The 21817-nt window shown below is 35.4% G+C and overlaps 1 protein-coding gene across 6 annotated transcripts in view; it reads right to left on the reverse strand.

The window, feature by feature from the left end:
- Window positions 1-21817, reverse strand: part of LOC123694186 (supervillin-like) — a 147167-nt gene that overhangs the window by 67552 nt on the left and 57798 nt on the right. For 5 of the 6 annotated variants that reach the window (XM_045639533.1, XM_045639535.1, XM_045639534.1 and 2 more), the window contains 8 exons: window positions 10195-12589; window positions 7712-8181; window positions 6951-7220; window positions 6541-6720; window positions 5931-6266; window positions 4913-5043; window positions 2744-3289; window positions 1844-1950 (listed from right to left, as the gene is read on the reverse strand). In XM_045639533.1, the coding sequence (XP_045495489.1) occupies window positions 1844-1950; window positions 2744-3289; window positions 4913-5043; window positions 5931-6266; window positions 6541-6720; window positions 6951-7220; window positions 7712-8181; window positions 10195-12589 (4435 nt within the window). The remainder of the gene's footprint in view (window positions 1-1843; window positions 1951-2743; window positions 3290-4912; window positions 5044-5930; window positions 6267-6540; window positions 6721-6950; window positions 7221-7711; window positions 8182-10194; window positions 12590-21817) is intronic. The other variant, XM_045639536.1, reaches the window with a different exon arrangement.

A 21817-nucleotide genomic window follows, 5' to 3' on the forward strand; every position in this document is an offset into this window, starting at 1 on the left:
AAACATATCCCCCAATTTTACGCTCACGCATCAACTACAGAACCAAAGAAATCAAACTGTTTTTCTCAAATCACTATGTTTTATAACAAATTATTATGACAATAATTTTAGCAATACTTCATACCGTGAAACGAAAACAAAAAGTGTGAAATTACATTTAATGAGTCGGTCGTTATAACGAATTTCACGCGACGCAGCATCACAAATCTATATATAATAGAATAGATAGAAAGATCAATAAACTTATTTTTTTATAATACCGCTAAAAAGTGTAGAATTTAATTACAGAAAAAGCATATTTTTGTCTACGGAATACGTAACCATTTTACGTTAAAATCAAACTTTTTAATACGAGTAGGTGCTAGGTATAGATAGTTTTTTTTTTTTATTTAAGGATTCGCAGCAAATTCTCTTTAACGTAGATATTTAAAAATATATTATTAATTATTCAATATTTATCCCATTTGAAAACTATAGTACTCTATCCATATGCCTACATGTGTTATCGTAAAGTTTCCATCAATTTTAAAATTTTCATTCCGTAAGATACTTGTACATAAAAATTGAAAACAATAAAATTACCAGTTCACAAGTTACTCCATGACGAATTGAAATTGCAATTCATTACTTTTTTTTATGTCAGAGCAAGCAAAGGAGCAGGTGGGCCACCTAATGTTAAGTGGTCACCACCACCACCACCACCACCACCGCCCATAAACTCTTGTAACACTAGAAGTGTTACAGTTACAGTTGTTACTTAATATAGAAGAGACATATAAATTCTTCACGATATTACGGATAAATACTTAATACCATCAATCATTGTACCATCTCAAGATTCACATTATATCATAGTATTTATTTCATTGTCCAATGAGGTAATACAACCTTGTACTAATATAACTAATTGCGGAGAAACCTCTATTGTAATCATTTCTCAACGTATTTTAGTTGTTTTCAAAAATTTTCAATTCGATTGCAAATAATAATTAGCCGTAATAGTGGAGTCCAATTATTCTATTTCTTCGTGTCGACATCGTTTTAGAATATTTCAAACATAATTTATATGTAGAAATTATAAACACGATTTCTTATTGTTCATTGGCATGTGAGTAGAGTAAAATAATTTCTATTTTAACAGGATATGTTGAGAAGGTATATTTTACTCAATTGCACCAGAAGATGCATAATATTTTTTATGTTTATTACTTCGAAAGGTTGATTTGATGTATAGCCTTGCTTTGGTGTATTTAGATAGTCTAAATTATAAGATAGATTATTAAGCTTTTTATTTTGTTTTTCACCAACACCTGGCATAAAACATCGCCTTTATAAGTGACACAATAACAACCTAAAATCAAGTCTAAATCCTACATTAATATAGGAGCTAGCGCGCAAGATCAACTTTTGTCTCCGCAACTATTTTGTCTCTCCCATCAACTTTATTCTAGTAAGAAAGTGCGCGCACGTAGCGACGCAACTCCCCATAGAGTTGATGGGAGAGACAAAATAGTTGCGGAGACAAAAGTTGCTCTTGCGCGCTAGCTCTAACAAGTGATAACTGCGTTAAAAACAACCGACTTCAAACTTGCACTTGCAAAATTTACAAATACCTACAGACAAAAATGCTCATAAAATAAAAACTACTGGGCCTATCCGAATAAAATTTTTATGGGACCAATTCGACACCATCCCGCATCGAACAAAAAAAGAATCACGTAAATCGGTTCAGAAACCTCGGAGTAATCGGTGTACATACATAAAAAAAAAATATATACCGGCCGAATTGATAACCTCCTCCTTTTTTTTTAAGTCGGTTAATAAAATAAAATTTAAAACGCACCTGTGTCGCCCCCTAGTGTTAATCTGTCGCACTTCCCGCCCGCCGCTGCTCTCCCCGTCGCTACCAGACGCACCCTCCATTGCGTGCACCGATATTGATTTGCTCATCTAATAAATAAAAAAGGCCAATTATAACAAATTTGTTTGTTAAACTAGCTTTCCGCCCGCGGCTTCGCCCGCGTTTTCAAAGAAAAACCCGTTCTCGTAGGATTTCCGGGATAAAACCTATCCTATGTTCTTTCTCGGGTATCAAAATATCTCTATACCAATTTTCATGCAAATTGGTTCAGTAGTTAAGGCGTGATTGAGTGACAGACAGACAGACAGAGTTAGTTACTTTCGCATTTATAATATTAGTATGGATAATGGAGTTAATCCATCATTTTACGTCATTTTACGACGGGAAGCTGTTTAATATTCACATTTTCCACCAACCCGCCTTACGCGTACTAACATATTACGGAATAAAAATGGTAATTTATTTTAAAGAAGTTTTGTGAATTAGAGATGTACGAAAAGACAAATTAAAACTGAATATACTCAAGTACAAAGGCTGATAACACTTATTTTTTGAGTCTAGTTTACGTATTTTACTGAAACTTATTTTCAAGCAAAATTACATGACAAATAAATATTGAATCGCTTTTATACGTTCTTTTATACAATAAAATACTATGTTTACTACTTTTTTACTACGTTCAAACTTTAATGTCATGTTTGCAGCAGAATAAAGTGTTCAAAATAAATAACTACATCAAATCTGAGCGGCAATCCTTTTAGCATGTAGGTTGTTAGATTAAGTAGATTGTAAGTACATAAATCGTTAATTTTAATATTGCCTACCTGCTAATAAAGAGTTTATTATTTATTTATTTTTATTTATTTCAATAAAAGAACTTACCGGTGCAATATACTTCCTGACAGCAGCGGTCAATTCATCCACATTCTTCTCCTTCTTATCCTCTAGTCCAAAAAACTTATTCTTGGCGGCTAAATTGATAGATGAAATCTTCAACGCCGGCGGTTTCTCTTCTAGCGACGAAGTTTTTTCCATCGGCCGCCGCAATTTAGCCAACTGTATTGGCTCATCCAGTTTCTTCACGAACTTTTTATATTTGTCTTCCTCTGGTTTAGCGTCAGACGGTTTTCGGCCTAGTTTGCCTAGTATTGGCACTTTAACGTTTGCGTTTTTCGCTTGATTGAGCCGCTCCTTGAATTCATTGGCTCCTGGTAGTTGGATCTTCCTTTGGTCCTGGTAATTACTGAGATCAGATTCCGTTCTGGATGATCTGAGCTTGTTGTTCTTTCGTTGGAACCGCTTGGGCTTTGGACCGGGTATTTCGTCGGAACTGTCTGATGAGGAGCAGCTTTTCTCTGATGATGAGACGCTTGATGCTGACGCGGATTCCTCGTCCGATGAACTGTCAATGCCCTCATCTTTTAGGCCCTGAAGAATAAACATATCAAGTGATATTAACAAGTTTTAATCTTAAAAACTAATGAAATATATTGGTTGCAATAAAAGATCTATGTATTAATCAAAATATTTACACTAATGTTAGTTCAAGATCATCAGATTCAATGGAAGTGCAAAATTTTTCATACTGCGTAATTCATTGAAAGATAATATTATATTCACATCCAGAGGCGGCTCGTGCAAAATTTTATGGGTGTTCACTTGAAATAAAACACTGAAAATACCTACATGGTGTAAAGCAGTACAATTTAATTAAAAAATTACTTATAAAGGAAAATCTATTAACCTTCGTAAAATATGTCTGTTTTCATCGACACGGTCATTGAACTCGCGTAGGTATTGACTTTCGGTACGCGGAATCTAATGCTTTACGAATGTCTTGTCGTTCGATAGACGCCAATTGCAGTTCATTCAACAAATGGTACCTACCGAGATTGTGAATGTTTTTTCATCTTGATTGAAAGATGAGCTAAGTCGTCAACGCCCGTTTCAGTCCAAGCACTCTCACCTCCGCCGGCTTGCCCGCTTCAAATAAAAGACACGGAAACAAAATATTTTGTTGCTTTCATGTTCATCACAATCACACAACCACGGTGTTTTCACATATTGTTCGGATTTAAACACACGCGTATATGTTTTTGTTTCTGTCGTACATTTTGCGTAAATTAAGTTCAGGCCGTGGCGGTCCCTTAGCTTTCAATTCAAGCCGAATTTGTAACGTTTTAACACACTTTTTAATGAACGCCACATTATAATTGTCCATTTTAACACTCACAAGTAATACTGATAACTACAGGCTATTTCAACAGTCAACACGTATCTTATGATTTTAATTAGAAAATTCCCGAATAAGTATACATATTCGCGCGCGTGCAAGTTGACTAGAGTGTTTGTTTATGTATGAGTGGCAACGTCGCGCGCAAGCCGCAATCGCTGTCTTGTTTACGGGCGCCCGGGCACGCGGTATAAACGTACCGGCAACGTTTGCGGGAGCGGCGCGGCGCTCCGAATTTTGCTATATTTTCATAGAAAATCTTCTGTTTCACGCGCAGGACTCTGACAAAACTATCTCTTTCACTCCTATTGGATTTCGTATTAGAAAATGTACTAAATATTTTTTCATTGGAGCGCAATCGTGAGCGCTCCGCTACGCGCGTTTTATAATACAGTATTATACCTACAGGTGTATGGAATGATGGAATGATGGATATATTCATTGGTATTGCCAGTAGTATTTTACGATTACGATTGATTTTAAATAGTAATAATTAATATTAATAATGAAATTAAGGAGTATGATTTTATTATAATTATTTATGGGAGTTCACTGCACCAGCGCTCCTTAGGGCGAGCCGCCTCTGTTCACATCTACAGATCTAAAAGGACATAATATTTTGCATATTATATCACAAAGTAGTAGCAGTTTAAATGCGTGTATTATTTTAGTTTTCTGCATACTAATTTTAGTATGCATCAAATCACAAAATTTAGCAACAAACTGCCAAATTGTATAAGTAGTAAACTTTGTTAACTTGTAAAAAACAGGGTACAATTAATCAAAGTTAATCAAAACAAAAATAAACAGCACATTACCTCAGAGCTCTCTCCCTTAGCCAAGGTTTTGGGTTTGGAAGGCACCACCGTGGAACCGCACTTGAGTATCCCGCGCACCTCCGGTGTGATCATGCGCTGCGCACGTTCCGACGGCGTGTCGTCGTCGAGGTCTGTTTTTTGTTGTTATTTTATTAATAACATAATGAATATTGTATATTTATTGATTATGATGACGTGGAAAGTGTATGATGATTGATATATCGAAAAAATCATAGCTTGTTATAAATAAGACACGTAAATTACATAATTCGTATATGTGGATAAAGTTGTAGCCTGTAGTTTGTACATAATGATAATAATTGAAAACTGTGACACGTTTTGAAATTAATTCAAGTCTACCAACTCACAATACCCCTTTTGTAAATATCTCTACTGAAAAATAATACCATAAAATGTCCAAAATTATGGTATTATTTTTCATGAATAATAGCGAAGAATAGAACTCGCATTTCAAAAATGCAAGCGCCACTCATAACGTAAACCATTACAAGTTTTACATAGCGATATGAATACCTGCTAAAACTAACAATAAAACATATTTACACTGCTTCAGTCCACTCGTATAGCAAATATTTACAACGTTGTACCCAAGTATTAGTATCTAACACGCCATAGCTTTAATAGTTAAAAGAATACTGCATGAGTAATGTGTATCGTGTGAACCCATGACTCCATAGCGCTTAAAATAAATATTACTCAAGAGATTTATATTAAATTGGTTATTGAACACGCATCTATTGCATCACTCGAACACGGTGAAGAAATACAACGGGGCATGCGTTAGTTCATAAACTTCCTATGTTATTTCACATCAAACAACTAGAAAATCAACTAATATAGTATTAGAGCAAGAATTCGATTATTCCGTGTTAGTAAACGTGCACATGCTCCGACGGACCGCCCACTTACCTCGCCGGTTAATCGGCATTAGTGAACCCAGGAAGCGAAACGGCAAGCGAATATCGAAAAACCAAACTCAAAATGAACAAAATCAGACCTAAACTTCTAAACTTCGCGTTCTGCTTCATGAGATATTCTAACGACGTGTTCTTAGCGCTCGCGGAACGGAACAACTCCATCTTCAGTTGGAAGTCGGGGTTTCTGGGCACGTCCTCGTGTGTGAGGGATTTGGTTAGCCTTTCGTTTTGTTCCATCGCCTCTTGGACTTGGCTGGAGAGAACCGGCATCGTGCGCAGTCTGGAGGCTCTGGGGACTCGTTCCTCTTTGGGCCGCGGGAGACCCGCCACGGGGGGCTTGTGGGTCAACTTCGAGTTGAACATCTTCATTTTCTCCATGAGGGACATTTTCGCCGGATCGTCGTCGTCTAACTTAGCTGCCACCGGTGAAATTGTGCGTATATACATTATATTGTGCAGTGTGAGAGCCCGGGACATACACATAGTGGAGTCGATGACATGCAAAAAAGAAACAGAAGCCGACAATCAAAGACGGGAAGCCGATTCGGTCGGTACAAAATGCAATATACATGCCTTTAATTCTTTCTTATGTCACTATGCTAACTGAAAATATTCACTGTGAGATATAAAAGTTTAAAGTATTGAAATGAAACACGTATAAATACAAAAAGCTTATAACTAGATTATTACCATCTTCATCTCTGTCTAACACGTTGGCTGTGCTCTTAGACTGAGAAAGAGAGAAGCCTTCCTTAGGAGCTATCTTAGTCGGTGATTGCAGTTCGATACTTTGTGTTTTGAACCGCTCTATAACTGGTGGGCCATCTTTTATCTTCGACCGACTGTGCCGTAGAAGCGGCTTAGGCGTGCCTGTAATTATAAAAAATAATTATTAAAAACAACGCCGCTACTTTTTAAAATAAAGTGTCTCAGTTTAAAATAATTGAAACGTAATAAAATTATTTGAAACACATTTAGAACAACTTTACATCAATAACAAACAAAAAATCATAGTTAAAAACAGTACAAATTTCGAAGTTTCAAATACAAGAAGGACGCAATAAGCAGTCCGCTAATTTCGTCTAAGCAATGACTAATACCTTTGGCTTGTTGCTGCAACTGTTGCCACATGCTGGCGCGCGCCACAACACTGTTGCTCTTAACGAGACCAAGGGCGAAGCCTGAATTTTCTTCTTCATCATCACTCCTTTGCTCTTGAGGGCTGCGTAAAGCTTCGTTCTCAGTGGATTTCCTTTCACGGTTCATGGTGATCAGACCGTGCTCTATTGACGACGGAGACCACTCCTGACTGCTGTTCGCCGCGTGGTTTTCCCTTATCTCCTGGCTTTCTATCAGCCCCAACTCTTCACCTGTAACGTTAATTAAACGGAATTGAATTATAAGGAAATTCATCAACACATACAACAAGTCTTTTGATCGCTTCACATACAAGAAATATCGTAAAAAATACCTAACAGCATTGACAATTTGTAAATAAGTTAAATTATCAATGACATTATCAACGACGGCAAAAAATTAACGTTGACAATGAACACGACCCAACATTGACCCAAATAAAATAACTGAAAGACATCGGCGAGGCTGAACGAAGTTTATTTTCCAAACTGTCCTAATATGATTGCGGCGCATACAAATCTAAATATACCAAACACAACATAAACAAACATCAAGCTAATGCAAGTTGGCCGCCTTGATCGCTTCCACATGTTTATTACACTGTAACAGTTACATTTCGGCGTGTGCTAAATAAGTCAGCAATCGTTTTCAATACATGAAGTAAGGAGACGACAAATTTATTTTGAACATGTGTTGTTTTTATAGTTACTAAGCGCACACTCACCGGAATGAGGTCCTGAATCTCGAGATGAAGCTCTGTTATATACTCCGCTATCACAGGATACGTTCAGACTCCAGTTGTCCGCTTCTGCTTGATTCCTCTCGTCCTCCTCCAGAGCGCGGCTGTCCTCGTCCAAGGCGACGCGAACTTTATTCACTTCTTGTTCTATTTCATCGAGCGTCTGGTTCCCTTCAGCGTCTTCAGCGATCTTCTCAAAATCTAAAAACAAGGCCTCTCCAAAGCTGTCTGTTTTGGAGTTTGGCGATTCCGAGCCACCGTTGACGACTGGAAACTTGGGTATGTAGGAACCGGTACTGAAAGGAGGCGACTTTAGGTCTGCGAAATGGTCCCGCACGGGTTCCCCAATGTAGGGGCCCCTATTCGAGAAAGGAGCACCGGACTCGACGGAATTGGTCGGAAAACTACAGCCCGCGGGGCCGAACGCTTGAAAACTCGCTTGGCCCGGCTCCAAACTGCGAAATGAGAAAAGAAACGTATTAATGTAGAACGCAGCCGTTCGTTAGAGAGAGAGGGTGGTAGAGTTAGTTCACCTTCATAAATTTCGATGAATTATAGCGTGAGTGATCTGGACTGACGACGCCGACATATCGATTTGGAGAAGTTTGACATTATTGGTAACATAACCCAAAGTATAAAAGTCCGCGAGTCGTCGGGAAGTCATAAATCAAATGGTTTAATACGCTTGATAAATGATTATTCGATTTTACCAATAGTCACAAATACAATTTTCCTAGCATGTCATTCCGTTATTTCATTCTAACGTATCTAAAAAAGGGAAACGCGTCAGTTGTTATTTTAGATTAAATTACCGTTCAAAATAAATGTTGTTTATAGAATTAACGCGAGTTGTTAGTAAAAACACACGATTAAAAAAAGGCAACAAACGCATCAGATGTTCCCGCTATAAAGTATGGGCGGCGTGCTGTGAAGCACAACAGATCCAGAAATAGTTGTTGACCCAGTAACTACTGGAACGCGTATTTCCGTCATCAACTTGCCGACTCGAGTACCAGAGACACACCAGAGCTGGTTAATTACTAACGAGATTACATTAGCCGATCTGAACAGTAATAGAACATTTAATTTTGTTCCTTCGGTGGCAAACACAATAAAATGTGCACAAAGATAGATTGGAACGCGTCGAGAAAGGCGTTTGGAAGCATTTGCACGGACAATTATTAATATCTCATTTGTTTATATCATGTGTCTACTGTCTTTGGAATATATAAATTCAAGGTTGACAAATGTAAGAAGAAGAACACGGAAATATACAATTTTAAAGAAATTATTTAGTCTGATTGTTATTGAAGTTTGTTATTATTACTCACAACTCAAACGTCGGCCAGTCTATTAAAAATTGATCCATATTTTTTAAATTCACAATAAAAGTGCACAAAACAATATGCAGTACAATTTTAATCCTTGCGCTATCGAGACTGAAAATGATTCAAACAGTAAACTGAACCAATGCTGATGATGTCAGACGTATGAAGTACGCAAAATTAGCACCAGGCGCATTGATTTTAAAATCGATTAACAAGTATTTAATGGATGTGCGATGCAAAAACTCTATTCCTAATTAATTATTATATGTAAAACTAAATTTAGGTATTTACGCAAATAAAAGAAAATCGTGTTTGTACGCCATTTATCACTCAACGAATGAACGGATTTTAATAGTTTGTTGGATTTATCACTGCTTGGATTACAAAATGTTTAAAACTTACAAAAAATAATTCTACTGGTATTTATTTTATTACCTATCAGATAATTAGCTTCCTATAACAATTAAATTTAAATGCCACTTCTTAAATCAGTGTTAACAATTCCAATGTAATTTTAATTATCATTGTAGTAATTAATTAGTAAAAATACGTTTTCTATCTATTACATTCGACAAATTAGCAAATAAGAATTATTAGGAATCTTTGTATTATCCTACATATTTAAATAATTCACCAGGAGCTAATTAATTGATATAATGTACCTATAATACAGTATTTTTAATTACTATTTATTATTTAGTTTCCCTTCATAAATTTGCGCGTTGGATAATGATAATCATTATATTGACTTGAAGCTTTTTATGTAACTATTTAATTGAATACGCAAGTTACTTTATAAACGTAATAAGTTGACAATGTGTATGTGAATATTCGCGAAACGTACAGAGAGCATACAAAACAAATGAGTAAACGGCACAAAACATTAGAACTTGCTTTAACATTTAAGATCGGCCCACGCTACGTTCACTCATCAAAATAATGGCCGACTGCCAAAATTCACTTCACTCCTCTATAACAACCGGTATAAAGAACAATCACCCTTGCACAAAATACATTCTTGGGGTATATTAGTCATAAAAAACAATAATTGAGGCCTATTTTAACGCTTAATTTACCGGGTGTAATGTGAGTAATTTATGTACGATAACTGTTAATGAACGTAAAGAAACAAATACTCACTTGGATGTCACTGACCGCATCTCATCAATGGTTACAGGTTGCGTTTTGTAGCGTTCTTTATCCCTATTTTTGGATTTCGACGTTGATGGCAAGTCTCGCAGAAAATTGTCCTTTGTGAGAGCCTGTTCCATATCTTTAATTCTCGATGCGATGGAAGGGAATTGTTTCTGACTATTTTCGTCTGTTGTTTCGTTCCTGTCCCACAGTTCGTTAGGACCGTTCTCTAAATTCTCGTCGACTTGTCGTCTACGATTGTTTAATATAGACAATAACTCCTCATTGACGTCACACACTAAACTCATAGAGCGTGGGTTCGCTTTGGGACGAAGGTTTCGTCGTCTAACAACTGCACTAGGATAACTTTCATCGGAGGGAGAGGAAAGATTTAAGACTCGCCGCGGTCCAGCCGCTAGTAAGTCGTTCGGTTCGCTACTGAAATTAGTCACACTAGTACTAGCGTCGTTGTCAGCGCAGAACGACAGCCGTGGGCGCGGGGATTGGCTGCGTTCCCTAGTGAGACTAGATCCTCTTTGCTTTAATATCGGTTTCACCGCCGTTTCACATTCGGAGCCTGAATGGTCGGATGTTCGCGATCTGAGCAGTGAAGGCCTGCGGGAGCTTCTGTCGTCTTCGCTCAAATCGAAACTAGAAGCGTGTCCTTCGTCACCAGACAATTTTTTCGATGTTTTTAATATAGGTTTTTTGGGAAGCTCTAAGTCGTAATCGTCGTGATCTGTCGATTTCTTTTTTAATATTGGTTTCGGTGTATCTGAAGGTAAAACGTCAAGACAGGGTCTTTCCTCGGAAAAACTTTTTTTCTTAAGTATTGGCCGCACCGCGTCTTTGTCTTCCTCACGTTCTATAATCTCAGCTCCACCCGCAGCTGCCAGCAGCACGGCTTGGGCGATTGAAACATGAGACGATGTGGTGCTACTACTTGAACTTGAATTCGATTTTCTCTTCAAGATCCCGTGTGGTTCCGGAGATCCGTGAGATACATCATCGTTGACGTGTTCTTCTTCTTTGCTCATTTTTCTTTTTAAAATTCCATGAATCTGGCCATCTGGAGACCGGTTACGGACTACATCTTCCAACGATGAACGTCTGTTCTTGAGGATTGGTTTACATGTATCTGGCGAACCGTCGTCTGCGAATGAGACTTCCGGACTGCAAGATCTGCGTCTTGCAACTTGGGACTCATCTAAACTTCGACGTTTCTTAAGGATTCCTTGACGTTGCCTGCTTTCAGATCGACAACTACGTGGCTCAACGACGTTAGGTGAGAAAGTAACAGGCGGTGAAGCAATAGAATTGTTTGGGGTATTAGTAGCAGCAGTATCTTCATGAATTGATTTTCTCTTCAATATAGATACAGGCGTAAGATGAGACGTCGACGAATTATCTAGACGGCGATTTTGACTAGACGAATCATTATTGAGATCAGAAAACATTGCACTTTGCTTTTCAAAGTCGATCAGTCTCTGAGCTGCCGCATCTATATCTTTTAATCTTTCCGTTACTCCTCTGTTTTGTACAGGTTTCTCCGGAATGAGGCCATAGTTAAATGTGTGATTATTATTTTGTTGTTCGGAGGGTCCTGATCCAAAAAGTGTATTAAAATTCGATTCAGATGGGTTAACATTCAATTTGTTGCTATTTAAATTATTTGACAATTTGTTAACTCTATCTAATGTTTGTTTAGTTAATGCCGCTAGACTATCCATTTCTTGTGAAAGTCTAGAACTAGCATGTGTTCTAACAGGTTCATGAAGCGTAGACATACTTTTAGAGTCTGAAGAATTTTCTAAGCCTTGAACGCAAGTATTACCTTTAGAATTAATAGGAGAGTTATTATCTAAAAGTTTCTTACTAGACGTATTTCTAGCATTACTTTTGTCTCTCATAGAATTATTTAAACTAGTCAGTCTTTTTTTCGAACTATGATACTTTTCATTAGCACTTTCATAATTCTTTTGAGCTCGTTGTGTTCTATCGTTACGGTTACTTTCAGAATCACTCTTTGCCTTTTCTGGGCTTTTTAGGAGAGATCTATTTTTCAACCGTTCGTTTCTTAATTTCGTATGCGCGGTGTCAGTTTTCGGTGAATCCTTTAACGGTTCTACTTTAATAGGTGAAGTAGACGTACGGGTAATTTTATCCGGAGTTCTTTTAGAAAGAGGTATACAACTAGGTTTCGAACCAATTTCTGAACTACGTCTTCTATCTGGAGTTTTAAGAGGGGCAGTGGTACTTGTTAATTTATTCGTTGATGGTTTTATACCAAATGTTAAACTAAAAGTACTTTTAGGAGAAATTTTGGAAGACGGTAAGGAGGTATCAGTCTTGGAGTTAGGTGCTTCTAGGGACCGCCGGTTTCTTGTTTTTGTGACGATTCCTGTAACAAAGAAATAAGACATCTTATTTTTGCGAATTATATAAATTATACTAATACTTAAAGTATAGTAGATTCTAGGCGGAAGAGGAAGCTATTGACCTGTTTACTAGCATTGTTCGACACAGGTTCAGTGACTGCATAAACTGAATGTACAGTTTCGCGCGATATGGTCACTGAAGCTATTGTAAACGATCTCAGAGTAACGCGGGTCGCATTGTGTAATACAATAGCCATGTACAAGGTTAGATTGCAAATCTATCTATTTCAATAATATGTTTACAATAAATCACAAGAATACTACGTGACTTACTAATACAATGACTTACAAGTTCAATATCAATAAAGCATATATTATAAACTAGCTTCCGCCCGCGACTCCGTCCGCGCGGAAAAATTAAGAAAAGTTACGATTTATTTTTTTTCTACGTATTTTTCCGGGATAAAAAGTATCCTATTTTATGCCCAGGATATTAAGGTATAATTATACCAAGTTTCATCGAAATCGAACCGTTAGTTTTCACGTGATGCCTGAACATACAGACAGACAGACAGACAGACAAAAATTTTTTTAACACATATTTGGGCTTGGTATCGATCCAGTAACACCCCCTGCTATTTATTTTTTCAATATTTTCAATGAACAGAATTGACCCTTCTACAGATTTATTATATGTATAGATTCATAATAGTTACGGATGTACTCATTAACATAATGCTCCCTTACATAATATACATGTGTTATCCTACTGTGTTAAATAAAAATATTTCAAGCAAGTTTTCAACTAGTTTAGATATTCATACAGAGAAAGTGATGACGTTTACTATGCAAGTATTTTATCTTTATTTTTCCCATAGCAATCTATCTTTATCTGTTATTTTTGAAATGGTTTCGCAATCGGTATCTATAATAAAAAATATTCTACCAGATAGCGATTCAATCGAACTTATCAACAAAGATTTTCTATATTTTATCTGGCATAGCAGAGACATAGCCACAGGGCACATTAATAAACTAAAAAATAAGGTGCATAACTGCAAACTAAATAAGACCAAAGTTCAAACAGTGCAGCTACCTAATCAAACTGGTACAGAAACTATACAATAAAGTACCTACTCTCTGACCAGTTAGTCTTATAGTTCAGTCTACAGTCTACACCAACCGCAGTTACATAGTACATTGCGAACATTTTGATTATAACGCTAACACTCCAATCAACATTCCGACCGTACAACCAAATGTATTCTACAATACATAGCAAAATTGAATCCCATCAGAATACACAGGAATATTCCCAATAGAGATGCTGGATGACACAAATTCTAAGTCTAAATCCATTGAACACCGGTTATTTCGAACTATGCGGAGTATGCGATGGGGAATAACTCGTATACCCGTATTCGTTTTATTTTGTAATGTCATAGGTCAGCAATACGGTACATTTGGTTTGGTGATTTATTCATGTGGGTATGTTTAATCTATACATGTTTTTGTTGAAAGTTTCATCAATGTATTGAATCAGCACTGGAAATTGTCGAGTATTGGAATTTTAAAGTAATTTTCTCTACGTTTTAATTTGACATTGATATAGAATACATATTCTTCTTAGGTGTCTTCTTTGGTACTAAGTATATTTTAAATTGAAAACTATTGTTGTCTTTTATTTTTCAATTCCAACGAGTTTTATTAATTTAAGGTTTCATTAAATTCAAATAAAAGGTATAACACCCCTGTACATTCTAGAAACAAATTTCGACGTAAAAGGCAATTTAAATATTTGAAGAAAAATATTCGAAAATATCCAGACGTGACAGGACGTACAAACGAATCGACCAGTGCTTTGTAATCAAACGATCGCATTGCAATAACATGACGGGCGGGATGCTGATACAAAAACAATTTGATATCACAAAGGCAAAAGCCAAAACACTAAATACAGCTCTTGAAGTTTCGTCGTGTCAAAGGATATTGGATCTGTTGATTTTTTCATAAATGAATTGGCGAGGCCTTCGACATTTTCGGGTGAAACACAAAATCTGACACTGTTCTCGATCAATGTTTCCATGTATTTTATCGGCATACTAGCTGACACGATTATATCTTGTCAAACGAAAACTTTTATTTTGGAATTATTTTTTTTATTCTATAACTAAACTTTCGTCGTGGTCGTTATAAGTTACGATAAGTTATGGATTCATTTTAATATATTATGGTATATGTATTGTATTTTAAATACAAATACAATATGACTAGGTAGATTTAATATCGAAATATGTAAACACGTGCATGTTTCAACATAAACAGCAGACTCGTATTATAAGCACATCGTAAACTTAATTGTCAATTAACATTTGACATCAACTTTATGTTCTTACATAAAGTTTTACATGCCTACAATGCTTTCTGTTTATCAGTTTCGATTTAAAATAAACAAGTGATTCAATAATTTAAATTCAATAGTTTTATTTGGTCGTAAATATATGGGGTTAAGTTGGAATTTATTTTCGCAAGATGCAAGTTTATTATTATTAATCTCATGTGTCTTATCTTTATTAACTAACTTCTCGTTACGATTAAAAGAAGCTTCAATCTTATCTTTTCAATCTAAATAAATCATATCCAATAGTAATTTATTTATCTATATTTAATATTTATACAATACATAATACGACGTACCTGCCTATTCATCATGGACAGCATCAAAAGCACATGTTACCCTATCCCAAGTGTATACGAACTTGATACGAACGTTAGAATGCCATTTATTACCGCAGAATAAAAATATATATTATATAGTCTATAACCACGCTAGCTCTTTTCCCGCCCACACTTAACTTCTCGGCGTAATCACTGTCTCCTATACAGATAAGCCCGTAATTAAAATTAAGTTTTAACTGAAACCCCCGCAGTGGGACTCTAGTAAGTGGCTACGCATTAGCAAATTAGTTTTAAAATCAATTTCGTGTACCTAATTTCAGTTTTTGCGATATACCACCTATTGCTAAAATTATGTAGGACATACAAACATAAACTGCCAAATTATTACAGTTTTATAATTTGGCAGTTATTATAGGCAGGTGTGATCAAAAAACGTTTTCCTTGGTATATATTAAACACACAAAAATTATTCTTAATCAACTTTTCCGATTCTACGAATTAACTTATTATCGTTGTTAAAAACGCGATGTAGTTCAAAACCATTTATTGTTAGCTATTCATGGAGTGGCACTTATATTGTCGTTATATTTAATAGGTACTTTCGTAAGGAAAACAAGGTCACAAGGTCGACAGCCATTTTAAGCATTTTGCGTTTGAATTTTTAAAATAACCGTCATCCAACTTGTAGGTACTTGGAAAATAAACTGGAACGTGAAAATAAAGAAAATTGTCGTACAAAACTAGGTCTATTTTTTTACCAAACAAACAAAGATAAGGTTCACACAAATTGCTTATTAATGTGATTTAAACAAAAGCTATTGCATCAATTTAAATAAAATAACATAATGTATGAAGTTCATCTTCGATAATAAAAACAAACATAAGGCTTCCAGAACAAATTTGTACCTTAGCATACAAGTGGTCCATATTAAATGTGGCCCAAGAATATTTTACACACAATATAAGACGAAAACTTTTGCAATAAATGACTTGCAGAAATGCTTGAAGAACACTTAGCGGTTCTATAGATTTCGTTGTACAAAACTTTTAGTAATATCGAAGAAACTTCTCGTCATAAATATCTGAAAACAGGACCAAAGCCGCAAAGGTATAAACAGATAATACAATAGAAAACTCATAAGTATAATATTATACTGGTCTGAAACTTGTGAAAAAAGAAATAGATTGTGATAGCGAAGCGAAACGTGTAACATTTATTTATGCCAGGACAATAAAACTTGATTTGGAGTATGAAAAATAATCAAAACATTATTTTATTTCTTTTAAGTCAAAAGAAATTTAAACACCTCTTACCACTAGAATTTTGATGAAAACTAGACTAAATAATAGGTATAATGTATACCCACCAGACTTACTAACTATTCCCCTATGAATAATTAAAGTATTTATAAAGGTAATAACAAAATGTTTTGATACTATTTTCAGTAAGCAATTAGACTTGTAATTTCCGCTGTCAGAGCTTTGGAGTACAGTACATCCGCATAAAAACATTTCTTCGATACAAATAAAGAAGCATTGTGCCAACAAACTGGTAACCATGGCAACCTGTAAGCATTGAACAAGGATGGGATCATTACGATTCCCGGGACTGTGCTGAAACGTATAACAATCATGGAAAAATTAGTTCTGATTTACGATTCGAAGAAATTGTATAATCGACGATATTCATGGAAAAATTGACATTTGAAGAAATGAAAGTTAACAAGTTGAAGAAAAAAATTATAAATTTTAAAAATATTATTTAGGTGTTCGATCTCTTTATTAATAACGCTTACTTACTTGTACGTTTAAAAATATTGAATCTAACAAATAATTGGAATTTTCTGCTAAAGTTTATAGATAATGTAGGTACTTATCCTAGAGGAGTAAAGTACACATTATAAGAAGCATACACTACTACATTAAATAACATACTTATAAGTTATATCTGAACCATCAAATTATCTGTGTATATGAAAATTAAGCTAAAGTTTTCCATAAGTAGCTATTCTTTGAACGACACTTCTACGCTTGAAGTACGGAAGCGCTCAGCGTTGCGACAAGTCCCCAGTTTACGACTTTAGTGCTAAAGTGAACAATAAAAAAATATATAGCACATCCAACAGGACGCAGTTTTATGTTTCCAGTATATTACCTTCTATAGATAACTACATCAAAACATTTATATACGTCGGGTTGTAAACTAGACATTAAATAACGTAGATGTGCAAAATTAATCTGAGTAATTAAAAAAATATAACCTCAGTGAATGAAGATATAAAGAAAATAATATTCAACTTCTTATAGACTCGATCTAAATCACAAAACTAGTTACTTTGAGATGCGCTGGAAAATTATTTCAAAGCATCGATTCCACCGTGATTTCAATTAATAAAATTTTAAAGCAATCAAAAACCTTTTAGACGCGCATCATAAACATTTCATCCAATTTGTGGTTAGGCTCGCTTCCAATCCATTATCAAAAATAAAATTACTAATAATATTACTAATGATGTGAGGTCACAGGTTCAAAGCGTGCGTTGATCTCGAGTTCAAAATCCAGACCGAGTCACACATGATCCCTAATTTCGCGGCTAGTAAAAGAATCGTTTGATAATTCCATTTCTTTTTCTTATAAATCTAGACATTGTAAATATAAGCTATTGCACCAGCAAAAGCGATAAGAACTGAGCGAGTGTGATTTTACAGCTAAATATAAATTTATTTTACACCAGTGTCCAATTTTGGATTCCCTATACCAATAAATATATAAAAATAGCAAAGCACTACGAGTAAAACATGTGACCAAATTAAAAATCTATTTTTTACTACAGTTACGTGTTAGTTAACGCAGCATTAAACCATTCGAAACATCCTTTTTTTCTACTTATTGCCTTTTCAGGCTTACAAAATACAATCACATAAACCGCACATTATTTTCAATCAAAGTAAAGAGGAGATTATGTATAAAAATCGCAAGCTGTCAGCGTGGGCGCCGCTCGTCAAACGGCACGCGCCAGATAATAATCCGCCCACGCTCGCTTAATGTTTAATGTAAGTGCTTGTCTGAAATACTTAGCTCATTTGATATCTGATACATTTTGTCACCCTTTATCTTGCTGTACTTAGCGTAGCGATTAACAAACACATTTTTGAAAACTCCGATTAAACACAGCAGAAAAACTATATTTCTAACAGTTAGTGTACCTATTGTTTTGATTGAGTTACAATTCGGCACAACTATTATTATGCTGGTCTGATGAAGCCGGAAATTGGATAGAAACTTCACAACTATATAAATTAGCCTCCCTGTCTGAAACTATGGATTTGTCTCCGAGAGTATTTAGAAGTGTGGTTGCATTGTTAGTTTGAAGTTATAATTATTTAATTACCTTGATTAGGATATATCAAGCCGCATGCAGATATACGGATTGTCTAATTATTGTATTACCTACAATTTTCTTTTAACCCATTGAGCCCCAAGCGGCCTGATCGGTCCCAGACACAATAGATTTTCTATTGTGTCTGTGGTTCCGGGGCCTGAGTTATTTAATTTTATTATTTATATTGTTGCCTTCATTTTACACTGATTATAATTATAAAACTAGCTTTCCGCATGGAGCTTCGCCCGCCCCGTTCTCTAAAGATTTAAGCATACATAGGGACGGACAAACAGCGACAGCGACTTTGTTTTATACTATTCAGTGATAAACAAAAGATCAACAATTTTCGTAAGCGATTACTCGCTGCCAGAAATCTATGTAGTTTTATATTATTCGTCTCGTATAAAGTTATTAATAAAACAATTAAAATTAAACAGCTATTTTCATAAACATAGCATTTATTTCCATACAATCACAGGGTGTAGGATTGACCTTCTATAGCCACTGCATTCCACGTGTATCACGTTCCATCCCATACTCCTAACGCCTCCTAAACCACGCTTCAATAATTACTTCTATACACATTATCGTATGGAAAACATGATAGCGATTGAATAATATCTTTAGTAATCGCATTCGAATACTGTTATTTATAGGCATAAATTATCTCATGTAGGTAAATCTTCAATGGCTTTATTGTCTGAATAGATATTCCTCTTAATTAAATTTATTATAAACTAGCTTTCCACCCGCCGCATCGCCCGCGCAGACAAAGAAAAACCCGCATAGTTCACGTTCCCGTGGGATTTCCGTGATAAAACCTATCCTATGTCCTTTCTCGGGTATCAAAATATCTCTATACCAAATTTCATGCAAATTGACAGACAGACAGACAGAGTTACTTTCGCATTTATTAACCGACTACAAAAAAAGGAGGAGGTTATCAATTCGGCCGGTATATATTTTTTTTTTTTTTTTATGTATGTACACCGATTACTCCGAGGTTTCTGAACCGATTTACGTGATTCTTTTTTTGTTCGATGCGGGATGGTGTCGAATTGGTCCCATAAAAATTTTATTCGGATAGGCCCAGTAGTTTTTATTTTATGAGCATTTTTGTCTGTAGGTATTTGTAAATTTTGCAAGTGCAAGTTTGAAGTCGGTTGTTTTTAACGCAGTTATCACTTGTAATATTACTAGCTTTCCACCCGCGGCTTCGCCCGCGTTTTAAAAGAAAAACCCGCATAGTTCCCGTTCCCGAGGGATTTCCGGGCTAAAACCTATCCTATCTCTCAAGTTGGATCGAACTGCACATGGTGTGCGAATTTTATTATAATCGGTTAAGTGGTTTAGGAGTCCATTGAGGACAAACATTGTGACACGAGATTTATATATATTAAAGATAGTATGGATTGAATAGTCACATGAACTGTGTATATAATTTCCCTACAGATATCGTAACCAACATCATTTATATGCATATAGTATATGCATTGAAAATCCTTGGAAAAACAATTATTGAGATAAAATTCGAACGTCGAAATCGAATTCCCGGAAAATATACTAAATAACATTCGTACAAATTGCTATACATACATTTCAATCATGGAAAAAACATGTACTTATCAATTTTCCTTCTCCGCTCGGTTCTACGTTTCAAATACTGCTGTTATGTATAACATACACACTAGAAAGATATATAACATATGTATAAGAATTACTCAAGGCTGCATTCAATATGTCACTAGAGCACTCTAACTATTGCGAAGAACATCGAAGAAACAATAAAACAACAAACGACGCACTTTACGAGAGCGTAAAAGCGAATCTTTCGAAGATAAAGCTTTGAATACACAATAACACGAAACATCTTATTACAGTTTACACCCGGGACCTATCCTGATTGCTCAAGAATTGGAGATAATAAAATAAAGACAATGTTGCAGTGATGAAACTATGTCATGCCAACATTGTGGTTGGTAAATACTCGTTTTGCTGATATTAAATAATAAAACATCATTTAGGCATTCATAAAACAGTGGCATTAGGGCCATCTATTGTGTTGAAAGCCTTAATTAGTCAAGTAGAATGTATTGTGACGAAATTTTTTCAATAGGTACCTATACATAAAGATGTTTTTTGTTTTCTGAAAAGTATTAAGTTTATTTTTCCGCAATAACTGGAACTTAAGTAACGAAATATGTTTCATATGTTTATGCATCTATCAATTACTTCTGATAATGCGTCGTAGCTACTCCGAGATAAAAAACATACAATACCTATCATAAAATGATGAAACTGCTAGTCTCGTCATCTATACATCTATACAAATATTATAAAGAGGAAAGGTTTGATTTTTTGTTTGTTTGTTTGTATGAATTGAATAGGCTCCGAAACTACTTGGCAGATTTGAAAAATTCTTTCACCATTCGAAAGCTACATTATCCACGAGTAACATAGGCTAGGTTTTATCCCTGAAATCCCACGGGAACGGGAACTATGCGGGTTTTTCTTTGAAAACGCGGGCGAAGCCGCGGGCGGATAGCTAGTATTTTAATATTGTGATAAGCAAACTAGCATCAGCAAACAAAAAGAAAATATTTCGTACACAAAATTGCTACACGTTATCAATGTCTGGGAATTTGTAATATTTTATGTTTTGAGTGTCGAAATACAAGAACTTTGTAAATGCCAAAACAAAAAAACTTTCTGGACCAGACAGCTTTTACGTATTTGTAAAGGTGAAAGGTTAAAAGGATTAAATTTTTCCGCATCACAGATATCACTACTGATGCTTGAACATCTCTAGTCTCTACAAATACACCCCATTTCCAACTCTAAAACTATTCGATAATAATTAAGGACACAAAACAACATGATAAAATAACTCAAGTTACGCAATAGCAGATTTTAAAACAAATGTCGCGTGTCTCATAGCTTTAATCGTTTTAAAATAGCTGAAAGCCACTTAGACCAACGTCATTATTCATATCGCCTTGATGCAACCAACATTCGAGAAAATATACTACCTACCTACTAAATTTAGCAGGCGCGTTTATTTAAAGTTAACCGTTCCCGTTATTAATGGATAGCATTAATTTAGGCCATTTTAAACGCAGATATTTATAGTGATACCAAAACAAATATAAACCATATGTAAATCGAAATGCTCGTACCAAAAAAAGAAAT

Source organism: Colias croceus, chromosome 9 (genome assembly GCF_905220415.1).
Source record: "Colias croceus chromosome 9, ilColCroc2.1".
In the NCBI taxonomy this organism is placed as follows: Eukaryota; Metazoa; Arthropoda; class Insecta; order Lepidoptera; family Pieridae; genus Colias; species Colias croceus.